Source organism: Oncorhynchus mykiss, chromosome 8 (assembly GCF_013265735.2).
Source record: "Oncorhynchus mykiss isolate Arlee chromosome 8, USDA_OmykA_1.1, whole genome shotgun sequence".
Lineage (NCBI taxonomy): Eukaryota > Metazoa > Chordata > Actinopteri > Salmoniformes > Salmonidae > Oncorhynchus > Oncorhynchus mykiss.
The window spans coordinates 46,303,347-46,328,664 of NC_048572.1; the positions used below are offsets into that span (position 1 = coordinate 46,303,347).

Sequence of the window (25,318 nt, forward strand, 5' to 3'; positions counted from 1 at the left end):
TCGATGAGGCTCTCTTGTTCAGATATCGGTAAGTGGACTGGAGGCAGGGCATGAAAGGGATAACGAATCCTGTTGTTTGTGTTGTCCGTTTTGGGAAAGTACCTGCGTAATTGCGTACCCAACTCACTCAGGTGCATCTCTATATCACATTTTACAATGTCTGTAAGCTTGACTTCATTTGCACAGAAAAAAATCATACAATGATGGAAAAACCTATATGTTGTCCCTGTTAATGCAGACAGAAAAGAGCGCCAACTTCTTAATCATAGCCTCAACTTTGTCCCGCACATTGAATATAGTTGCGGAGAGTCTCTATAATCCTAGATTCAGATCATTCAGGCGAGGAAAAACATCACCCAGATAGGCTAGTCGTATGAGAAACTCATCATCATGCAAGCGATCAGACAAGTGAAAATGATGGTCAGTAAAGAAAAACTAAGCTTGTCTCTCAATTCCAGAAAACGTGTCCATACCTTGCCCCTTGATGACCAGTGCACTTCTGTATGTTGTAAAAGCGTTACATGGTCACTGCCCGTATCATTGCATAGTGCAGAAAATATGAGAGTTCAGGGGCCTTGCTTTTACAAAGTTAACCATTTTCACTGTTGTGTCCAAAATGTATTTCAAGCTGTCAGGCATTCCCTTTGCAGCAAGAGCCTCTTGGTGGATACTGCAGTGTCCCCAAGTGGCGTCGGGAGCAAATGCTTGCGCGCGCGTTACCACTCCACTATGTCTCCCTGTCATGGCTTTTGCGCCATCAATACAGATACCAACACATCTTGACCGCCAGTCCATTTGATGTCACAAAGCTGTCCAGCATTTAAAAAATATCCTTTCCTGTTGTCCAGTGGTTTGCAGAAGAGGATGTCTTCCTTAATTGACCCCCCATAAACGTAACGGACATATACCAGGAGCTGTGCCAGGCCCGCCACATCTGTTGACTCATCAAAACATGTCACTGATGCGTCGTGAAGCAGTGTTGTTTGATGAAGGTATTCTCTGTATAGATTTTTGGCCTTTTCCCCGATCATTGTCCCAGCCATATCCGCGCAGCAGAAAGAATAAGTCCTCCCATACAGTATGGGGCTTGCTTGTCCTAGCCACTCGGTAGCTCACCATATAAGTTGCTTCTAGCCCCTACTTATTAATGGTATGTTTTGCTTTTATACATGTCTTACTACTCGAAAGTGTAGTGTCTCAAAAAACTCCCGTGGCTTATTTTTCTAATTGGTATGTTTTTGTTTCTAAATGTCTGCGCAAGAGTGGAGGTTTCATTGAATTGTGAGATGGTACTTTTGCAGATATAACACACTGTGGCTGAGGAAAGGCACTACTCCTAATATAAGTGAACCCCAAATCAATGTAATTCTCATCATATTTGCGCCTCTTCGATGGTCCAACGTCCCTGTTCGGTGCTTTCCCAGGTAAGGGGGCAGTAGCTCTTCGGCTGCATCAGATTCACAACTGTCAGTGTCCATGATAGCTGGGCTAACAACAAATGTAGAATTACTGATGCTAGCATTGGATGTGCTCGTGGAAGCAGAACAACTTGTGTCGTCGACAGGTGCAGGTGTAGTACTGCTGGTAGTAGCAGTACTACCAGTAGACCTGGTATGTGTCTCTATGGGCGTGGACCTTTTATCAATTTTCGAGCAAACGGAATGAGCAGCAGCTACGTTTGGCTATATACGGACTGTTAGTGGAATTCCTATGAGAGAGTAACGGTTAATGTGATTGGTTCTTCATTGTTTGACTAGGCTACCTGTACTTGACATTGTGTTGTTATTTCACTGAACACTAGATGGTTTAATTAAATTTTTGGTAGTGAAACGAGGCTACTCAGGTGAGAAAAAAACTCACCCAAATGTTTAGGCCCATCGGAAAATATAAATGGACTGTTTGAAATGTGAACAATGTGAAGAAAAAACATTTTGAAAGGAAAAATGGGGGCAATTGCAATATTTTATTAGTTAGCTAGGCTTTGAAGTAGGTCTATCTAGCTGTTTTATTTGTATTTGTTCAATGCCTCAATTCATTTCATAAACTATATTGGATATGTACAGTGGGGAGAACAAGTATTTGATACACTGCCGATTTTGCAGGTTTTCTACTTACAAAGCATGTAGAGGTCTGTAATTTTTATCATAGGTACACTTCAACTGTGAGAGACGGAATCTAAAACAAAAATCCAGAAAATCACATTGTATGATTTTGAAGTAATTAATTAGCATTTTATTGCATGACATAAGTATTTGATCACCTACCAACTAGTAAGAATTCCGGCTCTCACAGACCTGTTAGTTTTTCTTTAAGAATCCCTCCTGTTCTCCACTCATTACCTGTATTAACTGCACCTGTTTGAACTTGTTACCTGTATAAAAGACACTTGTCCACACACTCAATCAAACCTCTCCACAAAGGCCAAGACCAGAGAGCTGTGTAAGGACACCAGAGTTAAATTGTAGACCTGCACAAGGCTGGGATGAGCTACGGGACCACAACCTCAACCTCCACAACCTCAAACAGTCACACTCCAAACTCCGCTATGGCCAAGACCAAAGAGCTGTCAAAAGACACCAGAAACAAAATTGTAGACCTGCACCAGGCTGGGAAGACTGAATCTGCAATAGGTAAGCAGCTTGGTTTGAAGAAATCAACTGTGGGAGCAATTATTAGGAAATGGAAGACATACAAGACCACTGATAATCTCCCTCGATCTGGGGCTCCACGCAAGATCTCACCCCGTGGGGTCAAAATGATCACAAGAACGGTGAGCAAAAATCCCAGAACCACACAGGGGACCTAGTGAATGACTTGCTGAGAGCTGGGACCAAAGTAAAAAAAAGCCTACCATCAGTAACACACTACGCCGCCAGGGACTCAAATCCTGCAGTGACAGACGTGTCCCCCTGCTTAAGCCAGTACATGTCCAGGCCCGTCTGAAGTTTTCTAGAGAGCATTTGGATGATCCAGAAGAAGATTGGGAGAATGTCATATGGTCAGATGAAACCAAAATATAACTTTTTGGTAAAAACTCAACTCGTCGTGTTTGGAGGACAAAGAATGCTGAGTTGCATCCAAAGAACACCATACATACTGTGAAGCATGGGGCTGGAAACATCATGCTTTGGGGCTGTTTTTCTGCAAAGGGACCAGGAAGACTGATCCGTGTAAAGGAAAGAATGAATGGGGCCATGTATCGTGAGATTTTGAGTGAAAACATCCTTCCATCAGCAAGGGCATTGAAGATGAAACGTGGCTGGGTCTTTCAGCATGACAATGATGACAATGACAATGATGACAATGACAATGATTTCAGCAACATACCGCCCGGGCAATGAAGGAGTGGCTTCGTGAGAAGCATTTCAAGGTCCTGGAGTGGCCCAGCCAGTCTCCAGATCTCAACCCCATAGAAAGTCTTTGGAGGGAGTTGAAAGTCGGTGTTGCCCATCAACAGCCCCAAAACATCACTGCTCTAGAGGAGATCTGCATGGAGGAATGGGCCAAAATACCAGCAACAGTGTGTGAAAACCTTGTGTAGACTTACAGAAAACGTTTGACCTCTGTCATTGCCAACAAAGGGTATATAACAAAGTATTGAGAAAAACTTTTGTTATTGACCAAATACTTATTTTCCACCATAATTTGCAAATAAATTCATTACAAATCCTACAATGTGATTTTCTGGATTTTTTTTCTCATTTTGTCTGTCATAGTTGAAGTGTACATATGATTAAAATTACAGGCCTCCCTCATCTTTAAGTAGTCGAACTTGCACAATTGGTGGCTGACTAAATACTTTTTTGCCCTACTGTATGTCTGTTAAAGGAATTAAATTACTCTATGTTTTAATATCTAATTAAACCCTTATTCTATAATAATAGACCGAACCCAGTCTCAAAATCAAACAGCAGAGTTTATTCTCGAGAGTACTGAGTACTTACACATTTTACCACAGGTTATAAACTGAAAATGACGTCAGCGTTTTCTAAATGTTCCGTCTCTTCTTGACACTGGTAAAAAGGCTCTATAGTTCTCAAGCCTTCCCTCCTCGCCTAGAGCCAATGTCAGCTAGTGTAGATAAGCATTCTAGTCAGTCTGGAGATATAGTTCATTCATTTGTACCAAGGAACAGACCGTATTTGTTCTAAACTCTTGACCACATTCACCACATTATATTCAGTACTGGGATCAAGAAAGAAAATTCATACATGTACATTAACATAATAGTATTCTGATTAGTACATATACAGTAACATAATAGTATTCTGACTCGTCAGGCCTGATTGAAATGTATACATTAGTCATTATAGGTAAAAATTCCCTTAACAATGTCATGCAATAAAATGCAAATGAATTACTTAAAAATCATACAATGTGATTTTCTGGATTTTTGTTTAGATTCCGTTTCTCACAGTTGAAGTGTACCTATGATAAAAAATTAAAGACATGCTTTGTAAGTAGGAAAACCTGCAAAATTGGCAGTGTCTCAAATACTTGTTCTCCCCACTGTAGCTGTATAGATTCCTGGTTCAAATCATCCCAAGATGATGAACCCTTGAAGATGGGACAAAGTGGATGGCATGGTGGCCCGGAGGAAGCCAGCTGTTCTCAACCCCTACATTGTCCCATTCTCATTAAGTTAGATTGAAGACCTCCAGTGAGGCAAGTACACACACGACACCAGCTTGATATGTCCCAACTTGATAAGTCACCTGTCTTTTTACCCACAGAGTAACAGACCTGGTCCTCTCAGTCTCTCATTCTATTCATTATTTTTCTATGCTTGTCCTGGGGTGAGAGAAGCTGACAAATCAGAACTGAGGAAGATTGTTACAGAGCCCCATGGGGAACAGCTGATGCCACGCTGACATCTCTCTCCTGGGTGCTCTCCTGCACCAACTGTCCTGTTGTGTGCTTCAACTCCTCTGAACCCCCTTACCCTGAAGAGTGTTGCTCCTGATCATAGATCTAGGTTTGTACACGATCCCAATATTAACTCCATTTCCTTTTCTTTCTTTGTCTGTCTCTCTCTCCCCCCACACACACAGGAACACAATATTGTTTTAAAATTAAATGGAAAGGGGAATGCCTAGTCTGTTGTACAACTGAATGCATTCAACTGAAATGTGTCTTCTGCGTTTAACCAAACCCCTCTGAATCAGTGTTGTAATTATGCTCTTATTTGGTTACATATGTGTTAACTGTTCTTGCCAAGTCTGTTGTTAACGTGATGTTAATGTTGTTACCAATTTGAAAAATATATATTTTATGTACAAATGTATAGTTTTTCTAACATTTTGATTTCTGGGAGAATTTCACTGTAAATGTTCAACATTATCCCGAGTTGACTGTGTATGCATCTCAATACCCTTTTTCTGAAGTATGCACTTATCCACTACCCACATGGTGGTCCTCTGTAGCTCAGTCTCTAGAGCATGGTGCATGCTATTTTAAAATGGAGATGGCATTTATGACAGCACGGGCACCACCATTGAGGCTATAATGGCACAGATACAAAGATGAGACCTCTGTATATCTCTATGGTGTCTAGTGATGCGCAGGTTGACTTAAAACCCTCAGTCCCTTGCACTAGTGTGTAGCCTAAGCTCAGGGCCTAACTGTACACTCGCCAAATAAACACCAATTGCCTAATACTTTTGGGAACTTGGGCAGAAAAGTTTAAGGTCGATCCACTGAGGCAATAAGGACAATGTTGGCGTTTAATTCAATAAGAGAAAAGCTGCGAAATCGAGAATTTAAAATATATAGGAGGGAGGGCTGGAACAGTAGCCGGATGTTTGGGAAAGATTTGGTGAAGTGGCAAAAGATGGTGAAAGCAGTGCCAGCCGGCTATGTTGTGTGTGATGATTGTGAGGCGCTATACAAATGTGACAGTCACAAGACGGGACTTCAAAATGGCACATCAAGGGAACTGTAGGCTACTGTATCAAATGGGTTCAATAGAAGTAACTGAAGTCTGGGCACTGACTGTAGGTTTCATAACCTCTCACGTAGCCTAATATAATATTAACTCCTGCACAATTAAGCATTTCTTGCATTAAAACCATACACCAAATGTACATTTTGACTATGGAGTGAAGAAATATAATTGATTTATTTCAGTGTCTTGAGAGAATGAATACATGCTTAGGCACTGTCTGTAAAGGTGCTATCTTAATCAGCATCATAAAAGCTGATAGTGTTTCAACCACAAAAAAATGCATCCAAGCAAAACTGTCATTTGATCAGAAACATGTTGGGTAGTTTTCACAGCTTTTAATTCCTGAAAACTGTCAAACTGATGTCATTTGAACATTTTGCACTCCCTGGTCCGTAAAGATCTTTGGGGACGTTTTGCATGAGAGAAGAGACGAAAGAGAACTTCCGGTGAGCAAGGGTTTATTTAGTCTTCTAGAGCAACAAGTAATGATAGAAGAGAAGCTGCATGTATCTACATATAGACAAGTTGACTCACAAAATGCATACAAAAATGTCTAACATAAGCAGAAACATAGGCCTATCTAAAAAGGTACATTTATCACATATAGGCTGCCGGTTGCAGAAGGGTTATTAGCATTTGTGGGCGGGTGCAGGTGAACAAACAGCTGACGCACGCATCACTACTGGTGTCAATTGTTTGGGTTGTGACAATTTAGACTTATTTTGGACTTTAATAAAGAATCCCCATAGCTAACATATGGAGGGCGATCTTTCATTTGGACAGATGTACATCCCAGCAATCATACTGTATATTTTTGTCCCAAAACCGTACTTTACATATTTATTGATATATTAGATAGGTAGTGACACTTCTTCTTGAAAATACATACATACAATACATACATTTACCAACTTGCTCACTAATTTTCTCCAAAATCTTTGCAAACAGACTATTCACCATGTGGCCACGTAGAGGGGTGCAATCCCATCACCTGGTGATATTTGTAGGGGTGTGGCTTAAGGTACATTCATTCTACAGGCTTTTAGTGTGTGTATTACGGTAGTGAAATCATTTTTTTTTTAAAGAAGTTTAAAAATAAACTAAACTAATAATCAGATCAGTATCTTTCGATAAAACAAGTCAAGATGTTCTACTGAAATAAAAATTACTAAAATCATTCATTGCTTTATTTTCGGAGTCATGGTTTGGAATAGCCAGCTGTTAATAGAAATAGTATATAAACAATGACTTTGTTATTGTCTTAGATTGAATTAGAACATATCATGATGTAAATAAAGTTCCTATATTTGGAGACTCACCCATATTCATCTCTGACTTATCTAGAACACAAATACTAAATTGTACATTGACATTTGTCATTTAGCAGACTTACAGAAGTGAGTGCATTCACTTTTCATGCTGGTCCCTCATGGGAATCAAACCCACAACCCTGGAGTTATAAGCATCACTGCCCTAACCAACTGAGCCACACAAGACCCTTCTGTCTCCCTCCGAACAACTCCCGGCCTCCTGACTTCTCCAATCCAGACTCGTCACTTCTGACCATTCTTATTAACCTACAGTATCAATCAAACTTGATATGGTCTGTCTGTGCCTTCTGAACATATAGATTGTGTCCACTTATCCAATTGACTGGATGGCTCAGTTCTCAGTTCTCTTTGCAGCTCACTTAAAAGGACGGCATGGATTGGCTCACGAAGCTCATCTTGGGGATAGATCTTGACTCTTGTGAGTGGCCAATCAAGGAGCTACAGATACCAGGAACCGAGAAAAGAGAGAGATTGCAATTGTATGTTGGTCTCCTTTGAAAACATCAATGTTTACAATATGTCTACAGGCACTGGACTCATGCTCAACAATGCCTTGCACGGGCAGAGAGAGAGAGCGATAATGACCAATCATTGCAGGACTCACCAGTGCAGTGGGCTGTGGCTCCTTGCGGAAATAGGCGTAGCAGGCCTCTGGCCTACAGTGGGTTACTGACCAAGAGAGACAAAACACCAGGCCGGCTAATATCACCACGATAACAGTCACTGTTGTGGGCTTAAGCCAGGTAGGTCCAGGACCTTTGAACACAATGACAATATTTGTCTTACTGTTATTAATGTAATAGCATGAGAGTAGCATGAGAGCGCAATAGAGTGCATTTGGAAAGAATTCAGACCCCTTGACTTTTTCCCCCATTTTGTTACGTTACAGCCTTATTCTAAAATGGATTAAAAACATTTTTTCCATCAATTTACACACAATACCCCATAATGACAAAGAAAATCAGCTTTACAGAAATATTTGCAAAGTTATGGAAAAAAAAAACTGATATCACATTTACATAACTATTCAGACCCTTTACTCAGTCCTTTGTTGAAGAACCTTTAGCAGCAATTACAGCCTCGAGTCTTCTTGGGTATGATGCTACAAGCTTGGCACATCTGTATTTGGTGGAGTTTCTCACATTATTTTCTGCAGATCCTTTCAAGCTCTGTCAGGTTGGATGGGGAGTGTTGCTGCACAGCCATGTTCAGGTCTCTCCAGAGATGTTAGATTGGGTTCAAGTCCGGGCTCTCGCTGGGCCACTCAGACATTCAGAGACTTGTCCAGAAGCCACTCGTGTTGACTTGGCTGTGTGCTTAGGGTCATTGTCATGATGGAAGGTGAACCTTAGCCCCAGTCTGAGGTCCTGAGCGCTCTGGAACAGGATTTCATCAAGGATCTCTTTGTACTTTGCTCCGTTCATCTTTCCCCCAATCCTCGGTGCGAGTCTCTCCCACAGCAGGATGCTGCCACCACCAGGTTTCCTCCAGATGTGACGCTTGGCATTCAGGCCCAAGAGTTCCATCTGGGTTTTATCAGACCGGAGAATTTTGTTTCTCATGGTCTGAGAGTCCTTTAGGTGCTTTTTGGAAAACTCCAAGCAGGCTATCATGTGCCTTTTACTGAGGAGTGGCTTCCGTCTGGCCACTCTACCAAAAAGGCCTGTGTGGTGGAGTGCTGCAGAGATAATTGTCCTTCTGGAAGGTTCTCCCATCTCCACAGAGGAACTCTGGAGCTCTGTCAGAGTGACCATCAGGTTCTTGGCTGAGTTTGGCCAGGTGGCCAGCTCTAGGAAGAGTCTTGGTGGTTCCAGACTTCTTCCATTTAAGAATGACAGATGATGGATTTAAGAATGAGGATGAAAGGCTGGTAATGGCTCACATCAACACCATTATCCCAGAAACCCTAGACCCACTCCAATTTTCATACCACCCAAACAAATCCAGAGATGATGCAATCTCTATTTCACTCCACACTGCCCTTTCCCACCTGGACAAAAGGAACACCTATGTGAGAATGCAATTCATTGACTACAGCTCAGCGTTAAACATCATAGTACCCTCAAAGCTCATCACTAAGCTAAGGATCCTGGGACTAAACACCTCCCTCTGCAACTGGATCCTGGACTTCCTGACGGGCCTCCCTGTACACCCTGTTCACCCACGACTGCATGGCCAGGCCAGGCACGACTCCAACACCATCATTAAGTTTGCAGATGACGCAACAGTGGTAGACCTGATCACCAACAGCCTATAGGGAGGAGGTCAAAGACCTGGCCGGGTGGTGCCAGAATAACAACCTATCCCTCAACGTGACCAAGACTAAGGAGATGATTGTGAACTACAGGAAAAGGAGGACCGAGCACGGCCCCATTCTCATCGGCGGGGCTGTAGTGGAGCAGGTTGAGAGCTTCAAGTTCCTTGGTGTCCACATCACCAACAACTAGAATGGTCCAAACACACCTAGAATGGTCCAAACACACCAAGACAGTCATGAAGAGGGCATAACAAAGCCTATTCCCCCTCATGAAACTAAAAATATTTGGCATGGGTCCTGAGATCCTCAAAAGGTTCTACAGCTGCAACATCGAGAGCATCCTGACTGGTTGCATCCCTGCCTGGTATGGTAATTGCTAGGCCTCCGACTGCAAGGCACTATAGAGGGTAGTGCGTACGGCCCAGTACATCACTGGGGCCAAGCTGCCTGCCATCCAGGACCTCTACACCAGGCGGTGTCAGAAGAAGGCCCTAAAAATGGTCAAAGACCCCAGCCACCCCAGTCATAGACTGTTCTCTCTACTACTGCATGGCAAGTGGTACCTGAGTGCCAAGTCTAGGACAAAAAGTATTCTCAACTGCTTTTACCCCCAAGCCATAAGACTCCTGAACAGGTAATCAAATGGCTACCCGGACTATTTGCATTGTGTGCCCCCCCCCTTAACCCCTCTTTTAAGCTGCTGCTACTCTCTGTTTATCATATATGCATAGTCACTTTAACTATACATTCATGTACATACTACCTCAATTGGCCCGACCAACCAGTGCCCTCGCACATTGGCTAACCGGGCTATCTGCATTGTGTCCCGCCACCCACCACCCGCCAACCCCTCTTTTACGCTACAGCTACTCTATACTACCTCAATCAGCCTGACTAACTGGTGCTTGTATGTAGTCTCGCTACTGTTATAGCCTCGCTACTGTATATAGCCTCACAACTGTTATTTTTCACTGTCTTTTTACTGTGATTTTTATTTCTTTACTTACCTATTGTTCACCTAATACCTTTTTTTGCACTATTGGTTAGAGTCTGTGAGTAAGCATTTCACTGTAAGGCCTACTACACCTGTTGTATTTGTGACAAATAAACATTGATTTGATTTGACCTGTTGTATTCAGCGCATGTGACTAATACAATTTGATTTGAATTGAATTTTCAGGCTTACTGCAGGAATGTGGAGACCTTCAATGCTGCAGAAATGTTTTGGGTACCCTTACCCTCAGGGCTCAGACAATTCCTTCGACCTCATGGCTTGTTTTTTTGCTCTGCCATGCACTTTCAACTGTGGGACTTTATATCGACAGGTGTGTGCCTTTCCAAATCATGTCCAATCATTTGAATTGACCAAAGGTTGACTCCAATCAAGTTGTAGAAACATCTTGAGGATGATCAATGTAAACAGGATGCACCTGCAATCAATTTTGAGTCTCATAGCAAAGTAATAGTAAATAAGGTTTTTATTTTTATTTTCTTTATTTTTAATCAGGGAAAAAAACTATTTAATCAATTTTAGAACAAGGCTTTAAGGTAACAAAATGTGGAAAAAGTCAAGGCGTCTGTATCCATCGCAAGGTTTCCATGATTTGCAGATTTTTTTATGCATTACTCTTCCAGTATAAAGCTAGAACAGTTACAAAGTGCACAGAGACGATTGAAAATCCCTATGTGTGTGTGGTTGGTGTGTGTTTGAAATGTATGCGCACGTGAAATAGATACAAGACGTTATGTTTTGGATCTCTTTCCACGGTACACATAATGGTAAAGTATGCCATTGCCTGATCATTGTGTGTGTTAAAAAAAAGGCCATATCTGTCTCGAAGGACCAATTGCCAAAGGTCTATCTGGTTTGAAGGATCAATAAATGATCAATATATTTAATAGAACGTGTGAGCACATGCAGATGTACTGTATGTGTGTGTCTATGAGTGTGTATTATCATTTGCAGCCCACCTGTGATGGAGACACACTGTGTGTCAGTGCTGCTGCTTTTGCTGTGGGTGTCCAGATGGGCCTGGGCTTTGACGCAGTACACTGCTCCCTCCTGCAGGGCGTCGATGTGGAGCGGATTCTGTTGCACTGTGATCACACGCAAGGAGGACTTGCCCTAGAAAACAGAGCACAGTGAGACGCTGCTGAAGAGAAAACTCAACCACTGCTTGAAGTGAATTCTATAGGGAGGAGATCATTATTGTTCTACCTACCTTTAGGACCAATTCCAAACCAATCCCTTGCTCCAATCCCTAGGCATCCCCCACACATCAAGCTCCAATCTCTCCCAACACACAATACATGACAGGGTTGTCTAGACCAGGTATTCCCAACCCAGGGGTATGTGCAACACCGTCGGGGGTACGCCAAATAAAAATGTGATTCACACGTAAAACTTTTTTTTCACATTTTCAAACAGTCCATTTATAAGCCACAGGAGTTTTTTGAGCGAGAATAAAACGACTTTCAAGTAGTAAGACATGAATAAAAAAACAAACAGATACCATTAATGAGAAGTGGCTAGAACAGGCAAGCCCCATACTATTGTGGAGGACTTAATTCTTCCTGCTGCGCGGATATGGCTGGGACAATACTGGGGTGAAAAGGCCAAAAACATTTATATTAGACAATGCCTTCATCAAACAACACTGTTTCACGACGCATCCGTGACATGGCAGGAGATGTTTTGAAACAATTACTGCTTTGCATACAAGCCAGTGAATTCTATGCGTTACAGCTGGATGAGTCAACAGATGTGGCGGGCCTGGCACAGCTCCTGGTATAAGTCTGTTACTTTTATGGGGAGTCAATTAAGGAAGACCTCTGCAAACCACTGGAAACCAGGACAACAGGAGATTATATTTTTTTTAAAGTACTGGACAGTTTTGTGACATCAAATGGACTTTGGTGGTCAAAATCCATGACAGGGAGACATAGTGGAGTGGTAACACGAACGTGCGTGCAAGCAATTGCTCCCGACGCCACTTGGGTACACTGCAGTATGCACCGAGAGGCTGTTGCTGCCAAGGGAATGCCTGACAGCTTGAAATACATTTTGGACACTACAGTGAAAATGGTTAACCTTGTTAAAGCAAGGGCCTGAACTCTTGTGTATTTTCTGCACTATGCAATGATATGGGCAGTGACCATGTAACACTTTTACAACATGCGCTAGTTTTCAAAGGGGCAAAGTATTGACACGTTTTTTTTTTATTGAAGTTTCCTTTACTGACCATAATTTTCACTTGTCTGATCGCTTGCATGATGACGAGTTTCTCACACGACTGGCCTTTCTGGGTGATGTTTTTTTCTCACCTGAATGATTTGAATTTAGGATTACAGGGTCTCTCCGCAACTATTTTCAATGTGCGGGACAAAATTGAGGCTATGATTAAGAAGTTGGAGCTCTTCTCTGTCTGCAAGGACAACACACAGGTCTTTCCATCATTGTATGATTTTTTTGTGTGCAAATGAACTCAAGCTTACGGACAATGTCAAATGTGATATAGCAAAGCACCCGAGTGAGTTGGGTGCGCAATTACGCAGGTACTTCCCCATAACGGATGACCCAAATAACTGGATTCGTTATCCTTTTCATGCCCTGCCTCCAGTCCACTTACCGATATCTGAACAAGAGCGCCTCATCGAAATTGTGACAATAAGTCTCGTACAAAATTGGACCTAGGTCCAGAGAAACACAGCAGGCAGAGGTGAGGATAAATCCAGAACATTTACTGAAGCTTACACAGAAAAAATAAATAAATACAAATATATAAAAAAATATTTAAAAACCAACGCACTGGCACATGAATCACTAAACAAAACAAGAGGCCTGAGCAACCAGCCCAGTCCACAGAGGACCTAAATAGTCATACACCAGGTGAACCCAATAAGCCCAATCAGGCTCACCTTTTATATGTAAGATGGTTAAACAAAGAGCAACATGATTTATTATTTATTATTACACTCATTCTTATGTTTAATAAATGTATCGTATAGTGTGTGTGTGGCAGGCTTACAATGATGGCAAAAAATAACACTTTAGAGTGCACTGGTGCTAGAGGAGGTACAGAGCTGGAGGTTGAATGTTTGAAGGGATACACAATGGAGGTTGTTTAAAGAGATACGGGACTATAAAAGTTTGGGAACCCCTGCTCTAGATTAAAAAGGGGCTTGAATGTTAGGTGTGGCTGTGGGGAGTGGCAATGGCCGCTGTTGTCCCATAGGTGCGGCTGAATTTTAGAGAACATTTTTGAGGTCTCTGTATTGCCGGTGTAGATTCCCAAACCAGAAACCGTGGATTGATGGCAGCATTCGCGCGAAACTGAAAGCGAGAACCACTGCTTTTAACAAGGGCAAGGTGACCAGAAACATGACCGAATACAAACAGTGTAGCTATTCCCTCCGCAAGGCACTCAAACAAGCTAAGCGTCAGTATAGAGACAAAGTAGAGTTGCAATTCAACGGCTCAGACACAAGCGGTATGACCCTGCCCTACAGTAATCACGGATTACAAAAAGCAAACCAGCCCCGTCGCGGACCAGGATGTCTTGCTCCCAGACAGACTAAATAACTTCTTTGCTCGCTTTGAGGACAATACAGTGCCACTGACACGGCCCGCTACCAAAAAACCTGCGGACTCTCCTTCACTGCAGCCGACGCGAGTAAAACATTTAAACGTATTAACCATCGCAAGGCTGCAGGCCCAGACGGCATCCCCAGCCACATCCTCAGAGCATGCGCAGACCAGCTGGCTGGTGTGTTTACGGACATATTCAATCAATCCTTATCCCAGTCTGCTGTCCCCACATGCTTCAAGAGGGCCACCATTGTTCCTGTTCCCAAGAAAGCTAAGGTAACTGGGCTAAACGACTACCACCCCGTTGCCCTCACTTCCGTCATCATGAAGTGCTTTGAAAGACTAGTCAAGGACCATATCACCTCCACCCTACCTGACACCCTAGACCCACTCCAATTTGCTTACCGCCCGAATAGGTCCACAGACAACGCAATCGCAACCACACTGCACACTGCCCTAACCCATCTGGACAAGAGGAATACCTATGTGAGAATGTTGTTCATCGACTACAACTCAGCATTTAACACCATAGTACCCTCCAAACTCGTCATCAAGCTCGAGACCCTGGGTCTCAACCCCGCCCTGTGCAACTGGGTAATGGACTTCCTGACGGGCCGCCCCCAGGTGGTGAGGGAAGGTAACAACATCTCCACCCCGCTGATCCTCAACACTGGGGCCCCACAAGGGTGCGTTCTAAGCCCTCTCCTGTACTCCCTGTTCACCCATGACTGCGTGGCCATGCACGCCTCCAACTCAATCATCAAATTTGCGGACGACACTACAGTGGTAGGCTTGATTACCAACAACGACGAGACGGCCTACAGGGAGGAGGTGAGGGCCCTCGGAGTGTGGTGTCAGGAAAATAACCTCACACTCAACGTCAACAAAGGAGATGATCGTGGACTTCAGGAAACAGCAGAGGGAGCACCCCCCCATCCACATCGACAGGACAGTAGTGGAGAGGGTAGTAAGTTTTAAGTTCCTCGGCGTACACATCACGGACAAACTGAATTGGTCCACCCACACAGACAGCGTTGTGAAGAAGGCGCAGCAGCAATTCTTCAACCTCAGGAGGCTGAAGAAATTTGGCTTGTCACCAAAAGCACTCACACATTTTTACAGATGCACAATCGAGAGCATCCTGTCAGGCTGTATCCACGCCTGGTACGGCAACGGCTCCGCCCACAACCGTAATGCTCTCCAGAGGTTAGTGAGGTCTGCACAACGCATCACCGGGGGCAAAGTACCTGCCCTCCAGGAAACCTACACCACCCGATGTCACAGGAAGGCCATAAAGATCATCAAAGACAACAACCACCCGAGCCACTGCCTGTTCACCCCGCTACCATCCAGAAGGCGAGGTCAGTATTGGTGCATCAAAACAGGGGCCGAGAGACTGAAAAACAGCTTCTATCTCAAGGCCATCAGAATGTTAATCAGCCACCACTAACATTGAGTGTCTGCTGCCAACATACTGACTCAACTCCAGCTCTCTTTAATAATGTATTTTGATGTAAATTGATGTTAAAAATGTATCACTAGCCACTTTAAACAATGCCACTTAATATAATTTTTACACACCCTACATTACTCATCTTATACAGTGGGGCAAAAAAAGTATTTAGTCAGCCACCAATTGTGCACGTTCTCCCACTTAAAAATATGAGAGGCCTGTAATTTTCATCATAGGTACACTTCAACTATGACAGACAAAATTAGAAGAAAATCATATTGTAGGATTTTTTATGAATTTATTTGCAAATTATGGTGGAAAATAAGCATTTGGTCAATAACAAAAGTTTATCTGAAAACTTTGTTATATACCCTTTGTTGGCAATGACAGTGGCCAAACGTTTTCTGTAAGTCTTCACAATGTTTTCACACACTGTTGCTGGTATTTTGGCCCATTCCTCCATGCAGATCTCCTCTAGAGCAGTGATGTTTTGGGGCTGTTGCTGGGCAACACAGACTTTCAACTCCCTCCAAAGAATTTCTATGGGGTTGATATCTGAAGACTGGCTAGGCCACTCCAGGACCTTGAAATGCTTCTTACGAAGGCCCGGGCGGTGTGTTTGGGATCATTGTCATGCTGAAAGACCCAGCCACGTTTCATCTTCAATGCCCTTGCTGATGAAAGGTTTTCACTAAAAATCTCATGATACATGGCCCCATTCATTCTCTCCTTTACACGGATCAGTCGTCCTGGTCCCTTTGCAGAAAAACAGTCCCAAAGCATGATGTTTCCACCCCCATGCTTCACAGTAGGAATGGTGTTCTTTGGATGCAACTCAGCATTCTTTGTCCTCCAAACACGACGAGTTGAGTTTTTACCAAAAAGTTATATTTTGGTTTCATCTGACCATATGACATTCTCCCAATCTTCTTCTGGATCATCCAAATGCTTTCTAGCAAACCTCAGACGGGCCTGGACATGTACTGGCTTAAGTAGGGGGACACGTCTGGCACTGCAGGAATTGAGTCCCTGGCGGCGTAGTGTGTTACTGATGGTAGGCTTTGTTACTTTGGTCCCAGCTCTCTGCAGGTCATTCACTAGGTACCCACGTGGGGTTCTGGGAGTTTTGCTCACCGTTCTTGTGATCATTTTGACCCCACGGGGTGAGATCTTGCATGGAGCCCCAGATCGAGGGAGATTATCAGTGGTCTTGTATATCTTCCATTTCCTAATAATTGCTCCCACAGTTGATTTCTTCAAACCAAGCTGCTTACCTATTGCAGATTCAGTCTTCCCAGCCTGGTGCAGGTCTACAATTTTGTTTCTGGTGTCCTTTGACAGCTCTTTGGTCTTGGCCATAGTGGAGTTTGTAGCGTGACTGTTTGAGGTTGTGGACAGGTGTATTTTATACTGATAACAAGTTAAACAGGTGCCATTAATACAGATAACGAGTGGAGGACAGAGGAGCCTCTTAAAGAAGAAGTTACAGGTCTGTGAGAGCCAGAAATCTTGCTTGTTTGTAGGTGACCAAATACTTATTTTCCGCCATAATTTGCAAATAAATTCATTAAAAATCCTACTGTAAAGGTTTTCCTCCTCTTCGTCTGAAGAAGAGAGGCGAGAAGGATCGGAGTGCCAATATGCGGCGTGGTAAGTGTCCATGGTTCTTTTAATAAGAAATACTCAACATGAACACAACTGATACAAAAACAATAAACGTGAAACGAACGACAGTACCGTGTGGTGAAAAACACAGACACGGAAACAAACACCCACAAACAAACAGTGAAACCCAGCCTACCTAAGTATGATTCTCAATCAGAGACAACTAATGACACCTGCCTCTGATTGAGAACCATACTAGGCCGAAACATAGAAATACCAAAATCATAGAAAAACAAACAGACTGCCCACCCCAACTCACGCCCTGACCATACTAAATAATGACAAAACAAAGGAAATAAAGGTCAGAACGTGACACCTACAATGTGATTTTCTGGATTTTTTTTTCTCATTTTGTCTGTCATAGTTGAAGTGTACCTTTGATGAAAATTTCAGGCCTCTCTCATCTTTTTAAGTGGGAGAACTTGCACAATTGGTGGCTGACTAAATACTTTTTTGCCCCACTGTATGTATATGTATATACTGTACTCTATACCATCTACTGCATCTTGCCATCTTTATGTAATACATGTATCACTAGCCACTTTAAACTATGCCACTTTTATGCCATTATGCCGTTCTGTACCATCACTCACTCATCTTTATGTACATATTCTTTATCACTTTACACTTGTGTGTATAAGGTAGTAATTGTATAATTGTTATATTAGATTAATCGTTGGTTATTACTGCACTGTCAGAACTAGAAGCACAAGCATTTCGCTACACTCGCATTAACATCTGCTAACCATGTGTTTGTGACAAATAACATTTGATTTGATTTGATATACATTTTAACATTTTTATGCCAATTTCCTGCAACTCTACAAATTTCTCTATGGAGCTGAGATAAGGTTTGTTTTGTTTTAATGCACAGTTCCTGTAATACTACATATTCTGCCATGGAGAGGAGAGAATTTTTGTTTCTGTTTTAAAGCTAATTTCCTGCAATTCTATGCATTTTTCCATAGCTGATATTGTGTTATTTTGCACAAACATAACAACAAAATCAAAACTGCTAAATTCATTGCTTTTTGAATTTTCAATTCTCCCTGACTGTCTAGCTTTTATTTTGTATCTTATTATTTTTTATTTTTTTTACACTGTTTGAACTTAGGTGACCCCAAAAAATGCTTAGAGGCCCGCCCAAGGATTTCAATGGCAGAAAAATCCCTGCAAGACTATAATATACTGTACATGTAATATCCTCACCCTGACCAACTCGCCTCTCTTCCAGATAGTCACAGTCACTCCCACGGTCAGGGGAAGGCCTTTGAAAGTCACCTGAAGAGCATCACCCATGGTGGTCACAGTTATAGCTGGCACCGTCAGGATTGCTGTGTGAAAGATGAAAGTCATAGTAAGTTACAAACATAGGCTGTGTCTGAAATCATTCTTGCCTACTACATACTGTGTGCTAACCATGTTACCTAGAACATACTGTTTAGTAAAAACGGAAGAAATAGAAACATACTACGCTCATGCATACTGAGAAAGCTTCATCTAATGTGCAATTAGGCTGTTCCACGCCATTCGTTAATTTTGGTACAGCCTGTCAGCGTTCTCTTGTCTGATTATCAGCTGTAGTCAAACACATGTGGGTCTGAAAAGACAACTCTCTTCCTCAATAGTGTGCAGCAAATTCATCCTAGATTAAAGCCGAAATAAGCAACACACTATCACAAATAGACACAAATTACTTATTGAAATTCGTGACAGGCACATGAAAAAGTCCACTTTTTCGTGTCTATTACAGGATTTTCATCACAACGCAATTTTCTTTCTTCATAAAGCATTTGTGTACATTACACCCATTTCCAATAGGCAATTTGTGTCTATTTCACAATTCTTTGTGATACAGGGTTGAAAATAAGTATTATATCCTGGATTTAAAATGTACAATTATTTTTTATTTTCACATACTAATCGGACACGGTATTGTCATAATGATGACCAGAAGGCCGCTTGTTTAAATGTTTTGGCATTTTGTATGGCTGTTGTGCACTTGGGTAAGTGTTTTGTCTTCAGCTAATGTTAGTACAAATGCTGTATAGATTCATTCATGTTTATAATATCTCCAGTTGGTCTTATTTTCCTTGGATGGATGAAGGAAACATAAAATGAACGTAAAAATAAAAAAACATAAAAACAACTATTGCCATGGCATCAAAAAAGAGTATATGGACGTAGATATCCCACAATGACTCACTCTCTCTCCTGTTGAATGGCCTCCCGAGCTCAGCCCACGGTGACACACGCCTTCCGCACTCTGCCCGCACGCGGATGTTGTAGTCTGAGTCAGAACCAAGGTCAAAGGTCAGGTCGCACTCCGTCCGTGTGACCCGCTGACAACCAACCGCGTCCTCCCAACTTCCATTCAAGATCCTCAGCTCAAATTCCCTACAGAACACATGGAAATACATTAGCCAGCTCATATTGACACATTATACCCAGAGCCAATGTTTATTGTCTACATGATAAATATTTTTGACATGAATGTTTCATATTTTCACATGCTTGTGGTTAACTACCCTTTACATCTTCTCAGTTACCACCCCCTTCGTAAACCAGACGCAATGTCCCCTAAAAACGTACAAACAAATAGTGTGATGTCTCAAATTTTTTTATTTACATTTGACATGTTTGTAATTTAGAAGATGTTGTTATCCAGAGCTAGGTGAACCACATAGCACAGTCATAGTAAGAAAGGTGTTTTATTGAGGAAAAGGTTTTCTCACTATGACTGTGATATGTGGTTGTCTCACCTAGCTATCTTAAACTATAAGTCGCTCTGGATAAAAGTGTCTTGTAAATTAAAAAACTGCAGCTTGCAATTAGCAAGTGTAACATTGCTCTGTTTACTTCATATTTGTATAATTTCCTCCTTCTCTTGGGTATTGATAAAACTGACATTTTTGAGACATCACACGATTTATGACTATTTTAGAGGACATTGTGTCTGGTTTAAGAAGAGACAAATGTCACAACTGGTGCTATTTAGCAACAGGGGATAGTAATTTAGAAGGGGGGGGTGTCTCATCTAATTCAATTGTTACAGGTTTTTAGCCCACTGCCTGGGCTGCATTCTCAGTGTACAGTTCACCGCCATTTAGCGAGAGTAAAAGGATGAGTGAAAGTGAAAAAGTCAGAGAAAGTCCATTTAGCAGAATTGGGAACAGCAGTATTCTCGTCAATGTGTGTGAACATTCCTGTAATGTTTCAGAAGTGATTGACTCACCCCTGGAACTGCACAGAGTAGATGACAGAACTGCAAGGAGACTGTTGACGCCGCCACTTGAGCAAGTGCCTCATATTTACAGACTCCATGGAAATTCCCCACGGCGATGGCAGCAGCCAGGCATCTGAAATTAAACAGATAAACAGTCAATGTAAAACTATGCAATGTGATTAGGTGTTTGACAAACAGACATGCCTACAACAGTGATCAAATTCACTATTAAAACATAGCCCCTTGCTAAAAACAAATAACTGCAATATTCCAAGCTGATTAAGTGTCAAGCTTTAGCTTGTGCAAGCCGGAACAGCTCGTAGTAGCAGAAACCTATCTCCTGTTTCTGTAGCGTGAGGCAGCTGGATGTACTAGTACACCCCCTGGACAGGAGGGGAATGCTGAGTGCAAAGCAAAGATGCATCAGGTCCCATTTTTAGTCTTTGGTATGAGTGAGTGCTATGTGTCTATCTTTCCTTGATCAGTGCAAGTTTGACAGAATCCAGTCTTTATATGAATACATGTTCTAAGCACACAGAAGCCCTGTTGTCTTGTTCACAAACACATACTGTAGATTTAAGTGCACAAATGCTTTAGCACACATGTAAACACATTCACAGCATTCTAAACCCACTTGCAAGCGGTTTAGCCTAGGGTAAAAAGTGTTATGTATCCTGTGACACACACACACAGAGGAGTCTCAAGTTTCCAAGTATGTCAGCCAGGGCATTAACGGTATGTTGCACCCTTTCCCTCAGGCAAAATTCTGTTTTTCTCCTTCAAGAACTTGTTAATTGTCATCTACCTTTAATGGACATGTTATATATATATATATATATATATATATATATATATATATATATATATATATATATATATATATATATGCACCACAGGAGGTTGGTGGCACCTTAATTGGGGAGGACGTGGATCTGGCACATGAGAACATAAATGTATTCCAATGGTCATCGTCCACCACCTTGGATGACATACCCCTATCAGGATACAAGCACACTGCACCTTATGCTTCTGCTGTCTGTTATTTTATTTTCCATTGGTTCCATGTACAGTATAACATTTAGAAATTAACATACTGTAAATAGGATGACTGATAAATAGGCTTGAGGTAGAAGTTGCACCTAACTGCAGCTCTAGGATCAAATCACACTACCCCAATGCTAACCTTAACCATTGGGGGATGAAAATAATATCTGATCCTACATCAGCAGTTTGGGGAAACTTCTTCCTATGCTGTTAAACAGCAGGACAATGTGTGTTGCTGCAGTACTTACAGTTTGTGACGATGTTGAGGACAAGTATTAACTGGCTGTCAAAAAAGCTCATTCTCAGTCTCATAGCCCCTCTGTATGGAGAAGAGTAGGAGCACTGCTGTGATCAAGTGTGCAATCACTGTGTTGACCGTCTCTCACCACTAATTTGATCGTAATACAAACAATCCCAGGAATAGTGTGATCACTGCTTTTATGTTTGCAATATAGTCATCTCGTTGTCCATTGATCGTTCTTGTTGCGACTGTAACATGATCACTGCAGACTGTTATACCAACTGTAACTCAAACTTTCCTCAGACGGAGTGGGACCTCTCCTATGACTGTGATCCTAGCACTCTTCTCTGTCCTTGTGATGGTTCCTCTGCCACACTTCCTTTGCTGTCCCACTGTGTCTCCTGTAAAAGGCTTGTCATATGACCTCAGAATGTGTTTGCGAGAATACATAAATAGGTTTGTTATAAATGTGTGTTTTTATGTGAAAGACATATCAATAGCATTTTATGGTGCGTCTGAGAGAGTGGTTATGTAGGTAAAGCTTATAAAAGTGTGTGTGTTTGAGAGAGGAAAGGTGTGATGTGCTGATGCGAGTCTAAAAAAATGACTGGTATGGCTTGGCTGGATGCTGAGGGTGAAAATATGGTTAAGCCTGTCAGACTGGTTATGATCACTCCCTCCCATAACTGTGTGTGTGTGTGTGCGTGTGTGCGTGCACGTAGGGCGATAAAGTGTGACCATTTTGGTCGCATATGCTCCTAATTACTTTTTTGGTGCAACGTGAAATTCTAATTTGGGGGAGCCAGTGCACCTAGAAAATCACCCAGATAATGATTGTTGTAATGAAAAAACAAACGCAGATTTGTTAGCGTCAATGTTGCACCATTTCTATGGAGGAAACATCTAGTTTCTAGCACCATTTTTTTTACTATCTAAAAATGTTTTAAAAAATCAGAGATACTAAGTCGATATTTCAAGATACTATCAAAACATTTTGATTTTAAGGTGGCAGGTAGCCTAGTGGTTAGAGTGTTGGACTAGTAACTGAAAGGTTGCAAGATTGAATCCCCGAGCTAACAAGGTAAAAATCTGTCATTCTGTTCCTGAGGCTGAACACTGTTCCTAGGCCATCATTGAAAATAACAATTTGTTCTTAACTGACTTGCCTAGTTAAATAAATGTAATAAAAATATACTAATTTGGAGATACTAAGTTTATTTCAATAAACAGTCATGGATACATCATCTCACATATCATAGGGTTAGGGCTAAAACAATTTATTTCAGGGCTAAAACAAAATTGTGAAATATCTGGGGGTCACCGATGTGAGGTTTGAGAACCATTGGGATAACCTAAACAGGCAAAACTGAGGACCCTCGTAGGAAGGTATGACATACTAATAAATCAGCTGGAAAACGGTTTTATATGGGCTATGATGGGACCAGATTTTTTTCTAATCAGGTCAAGATGTCGCTGGAGCGGAAGGCAGATTGTGTTTTTTTTGTTTGTTTATCTGCGTTGTTTGTAACTTATTTTTGTTACTTTTTTTTGTACATAATGTTGCCGCTACCATCTCTTATGACCGAAAATAACTTCTAGACATCAGGACTGTGATTTCTCACCACGGACTAGCAGAATTATTTTTCTTCTTTCATGACTCTGACGAGCCTGAGGCGGAGGATATACAGCTCCCTCGGGAACAGGCCCCCAGACCGCAGTGATCTGCTTGAAGAGGAGGCAGAGAAAGCGAGGTCGGGGAGCGGGATGCCTTCTGAGAAGTCGGAGGCGATCGAATAAACCCCCACTTCCCTCAATTCTGCTATCAAGCATGCAATCTTTGGACAATAAAATGGACGAGTTACTGGCAAGATTAAACTACCAACGGGACATTAAAAACTTTTACATCTTATGCTTCTCGGAGTCGTGGCTGAACGACAACAATATCAACATACAGCTGGCTGGTTATACGATGTACCGGCAGGACAGAACAGCAGCGTCTGGTAAGACAAGGGGCGGCAGTCTATGTATTTTTGCAAACAACAGCTGGTGCACGATATGCAAGGAAGTCTCGAGCTATTGCTCGCCTGAGGTAGAGTTTCTCATGACAAGCTGCAGACCACACTACCTACCGAGAGAGTTTTCATCTATATTCTTTGTAACTGTTTACATGCCACCACAGTCAGAGGCTGGCACTAAGATAACATTGACTGAGCTATATTCCGCCATAAGCAAACAAGAAAACACTTACCCAGTGGTGGCGATCCTAGTAGTCGAGAACTTTAATGCAGGGGAACTTAAATCTGTTTTACCAAATTTCTATCGTGTTAAATGTGAAACCAGAGGGAAAATAACTCTGGACCACCAATCCTCCACAAACAGAGATGCGTACAAAACTCTCCCTTGCCCTCCATTTGGCAAATCTGACCATAATTCCATCCTCCTGATTCCTGCATACAAGCAAACATTTATGCAGGAAGCACCAGTGACGAAATGAATAAAAAAAGTGGTCAGATGAAGCAGTTGCTAAGCTACAGGACTGTTTTGCTAGCACAGACTGGAATATGTTCCGGGATTCCTCCAATGGCATTGAGGAGTACACCACATCTGTCATTGGCTTCATCAATAAGTGCATTGATGACGACGTCTCTACAGTGACTGTACGTACATACCCCAACCAGAAGCCATGGATTACAGGCTGCATTGGCACTGACCTAGAGGCTAGAGCTGCCGCTTTCAAGGAGCGGGACTCTAACCTGGAAGCTTACAAGAAATCCCGCTATACCCTCAGATGAACCCCTCAGGCCCCTCAGGAAACTGAAAAGATTTGGTATGGTCCAAAGGTTCTACAGCTGCACCATCGAGAGCATCCTGACTGGTTGCATCACTGCCTGGTATGACAATTGCTCAGCCTCCGACCACAAGGCAGTACAGAGGGTAGTGCGAACAGCCCAGTACATCCCTGGGGCCAAGCTTCCTACCATCCAGTACCTCTATACCAGGCGGTGTCAGAGGAGGGCCCTAAAAATTGTCAAAGACTCTAGCCACCCTAGTCATAGATTGTTGTCTCTGCTACCGCATGGCAAGCGGTACCGAAGCGCCAAGTCTAGGTCCAAGAGTCTTCTAAACAGCTTCTACCTCCAAGCCATAAGACTCCTGAACATCTAGACAAATGGTTACCCAGACTATTTGCATTGCCCCCCCCCCCCCCCCCCCCTCTCCACACCACTGCCACTGTATTTTGTCATCTATGGTGAGTCACTTTAATTAACTCTACCTAGATGTACATACTACCTCAACTACCTCAACTAACCAGTGTCCCCGCACATTGGCTTGTAAAAGTAAGCATTTCACCTGTTGTATTCGGCGCATGTGACTAATAAAATTGGATTTGATATGGTAAAAAAAAAGTAGACAACTGCGGTTGGACAATAAAACTAACAGGACTGAGTTTTCTTAATGCAGGGTTGCATCGTGTAGGCCTTTGCATCTGTAATTTAAAAGTTGCTCGCACAGTATGCCATCCCTATTGTGTTGATTGATTAATTCCAGTCAATTCCAGTCATGATCCC

The 25,318-nt window shown here is 42.3% G+C and overlaps 1 protein-coding gene across 2 annotated transcripts; it reads right to left on the reverse strand.

Moving 5' to 3' along the window:
* Positions 1 to 6,385: 6,385 nt before the first annotated feature.
* On the reverse strand, positions 6,386 to 22,339 carry crfb16 (cytokine receptor family member B16). 2 transcript variants are annotated; one of them, XM_036985500.1, is made up of 7 exons: positions 21,757 to 22,339; positions 20,474 to 20,597; positions 19,445 to 19,635; positions 18,448 to 18,572; positions 11,504 to 11,657; positions 7,880 to 7,944; positions 6,386 to 7,713 (listed from the first exon to the last, which is right to left on the reverse strand). In XM_036985500.1, the coding sequence occupies exons 1-7, from the start codon at positions 21,818 to 21,820 to the stop codon at positions 7,534 to 7,536; spliced, it is 903 nt and encodes a 300-aa protein (XP_036841395.1). In that variant the 5' UTR covers positions 21,821 to 22,339; the 3' UTR covers positions 6,386 to 7,533. The 2 variants fall into 2 exon arrangements, with proteins under 2 accessions (XP_036841395.1, XP_021468316.2); XM_021612641.2 differs by having other exon boundaries at positions 7,880 to 8,031.
* Between the last annotated feature and the right edge of the window lie 2,979 nt (positions 22,340 to 25,318).

What these genes read in the sequence shown, in the direction of transcription:
- crfb16 (XM_021612641.2), bottom strand. Translation starts at nt 21,820, where the DNA reads ATGAGACTGAGAATGAGCTTTTTTGACAGCCAGTTAATACTTGTCCTC. An exon ending in CCTCAACATCGTCACAAACT is followed by an intron (nt 20,598 to 21,756) that starts GTAAGTACTGCA and finishes GTTTAATTTCAG; the next exon opens with ATGCCTGGCTGCTGCCATCG. An exon ending in ACAGTGTGTCTCCATCACAG is followed by an intron (nt 8,032 to 11,503) that starts GTGGGCTGCAAA and finishes TTGTGTTCAAAG; the next exon opens with GTCCTGGACCTACCTGGCTT.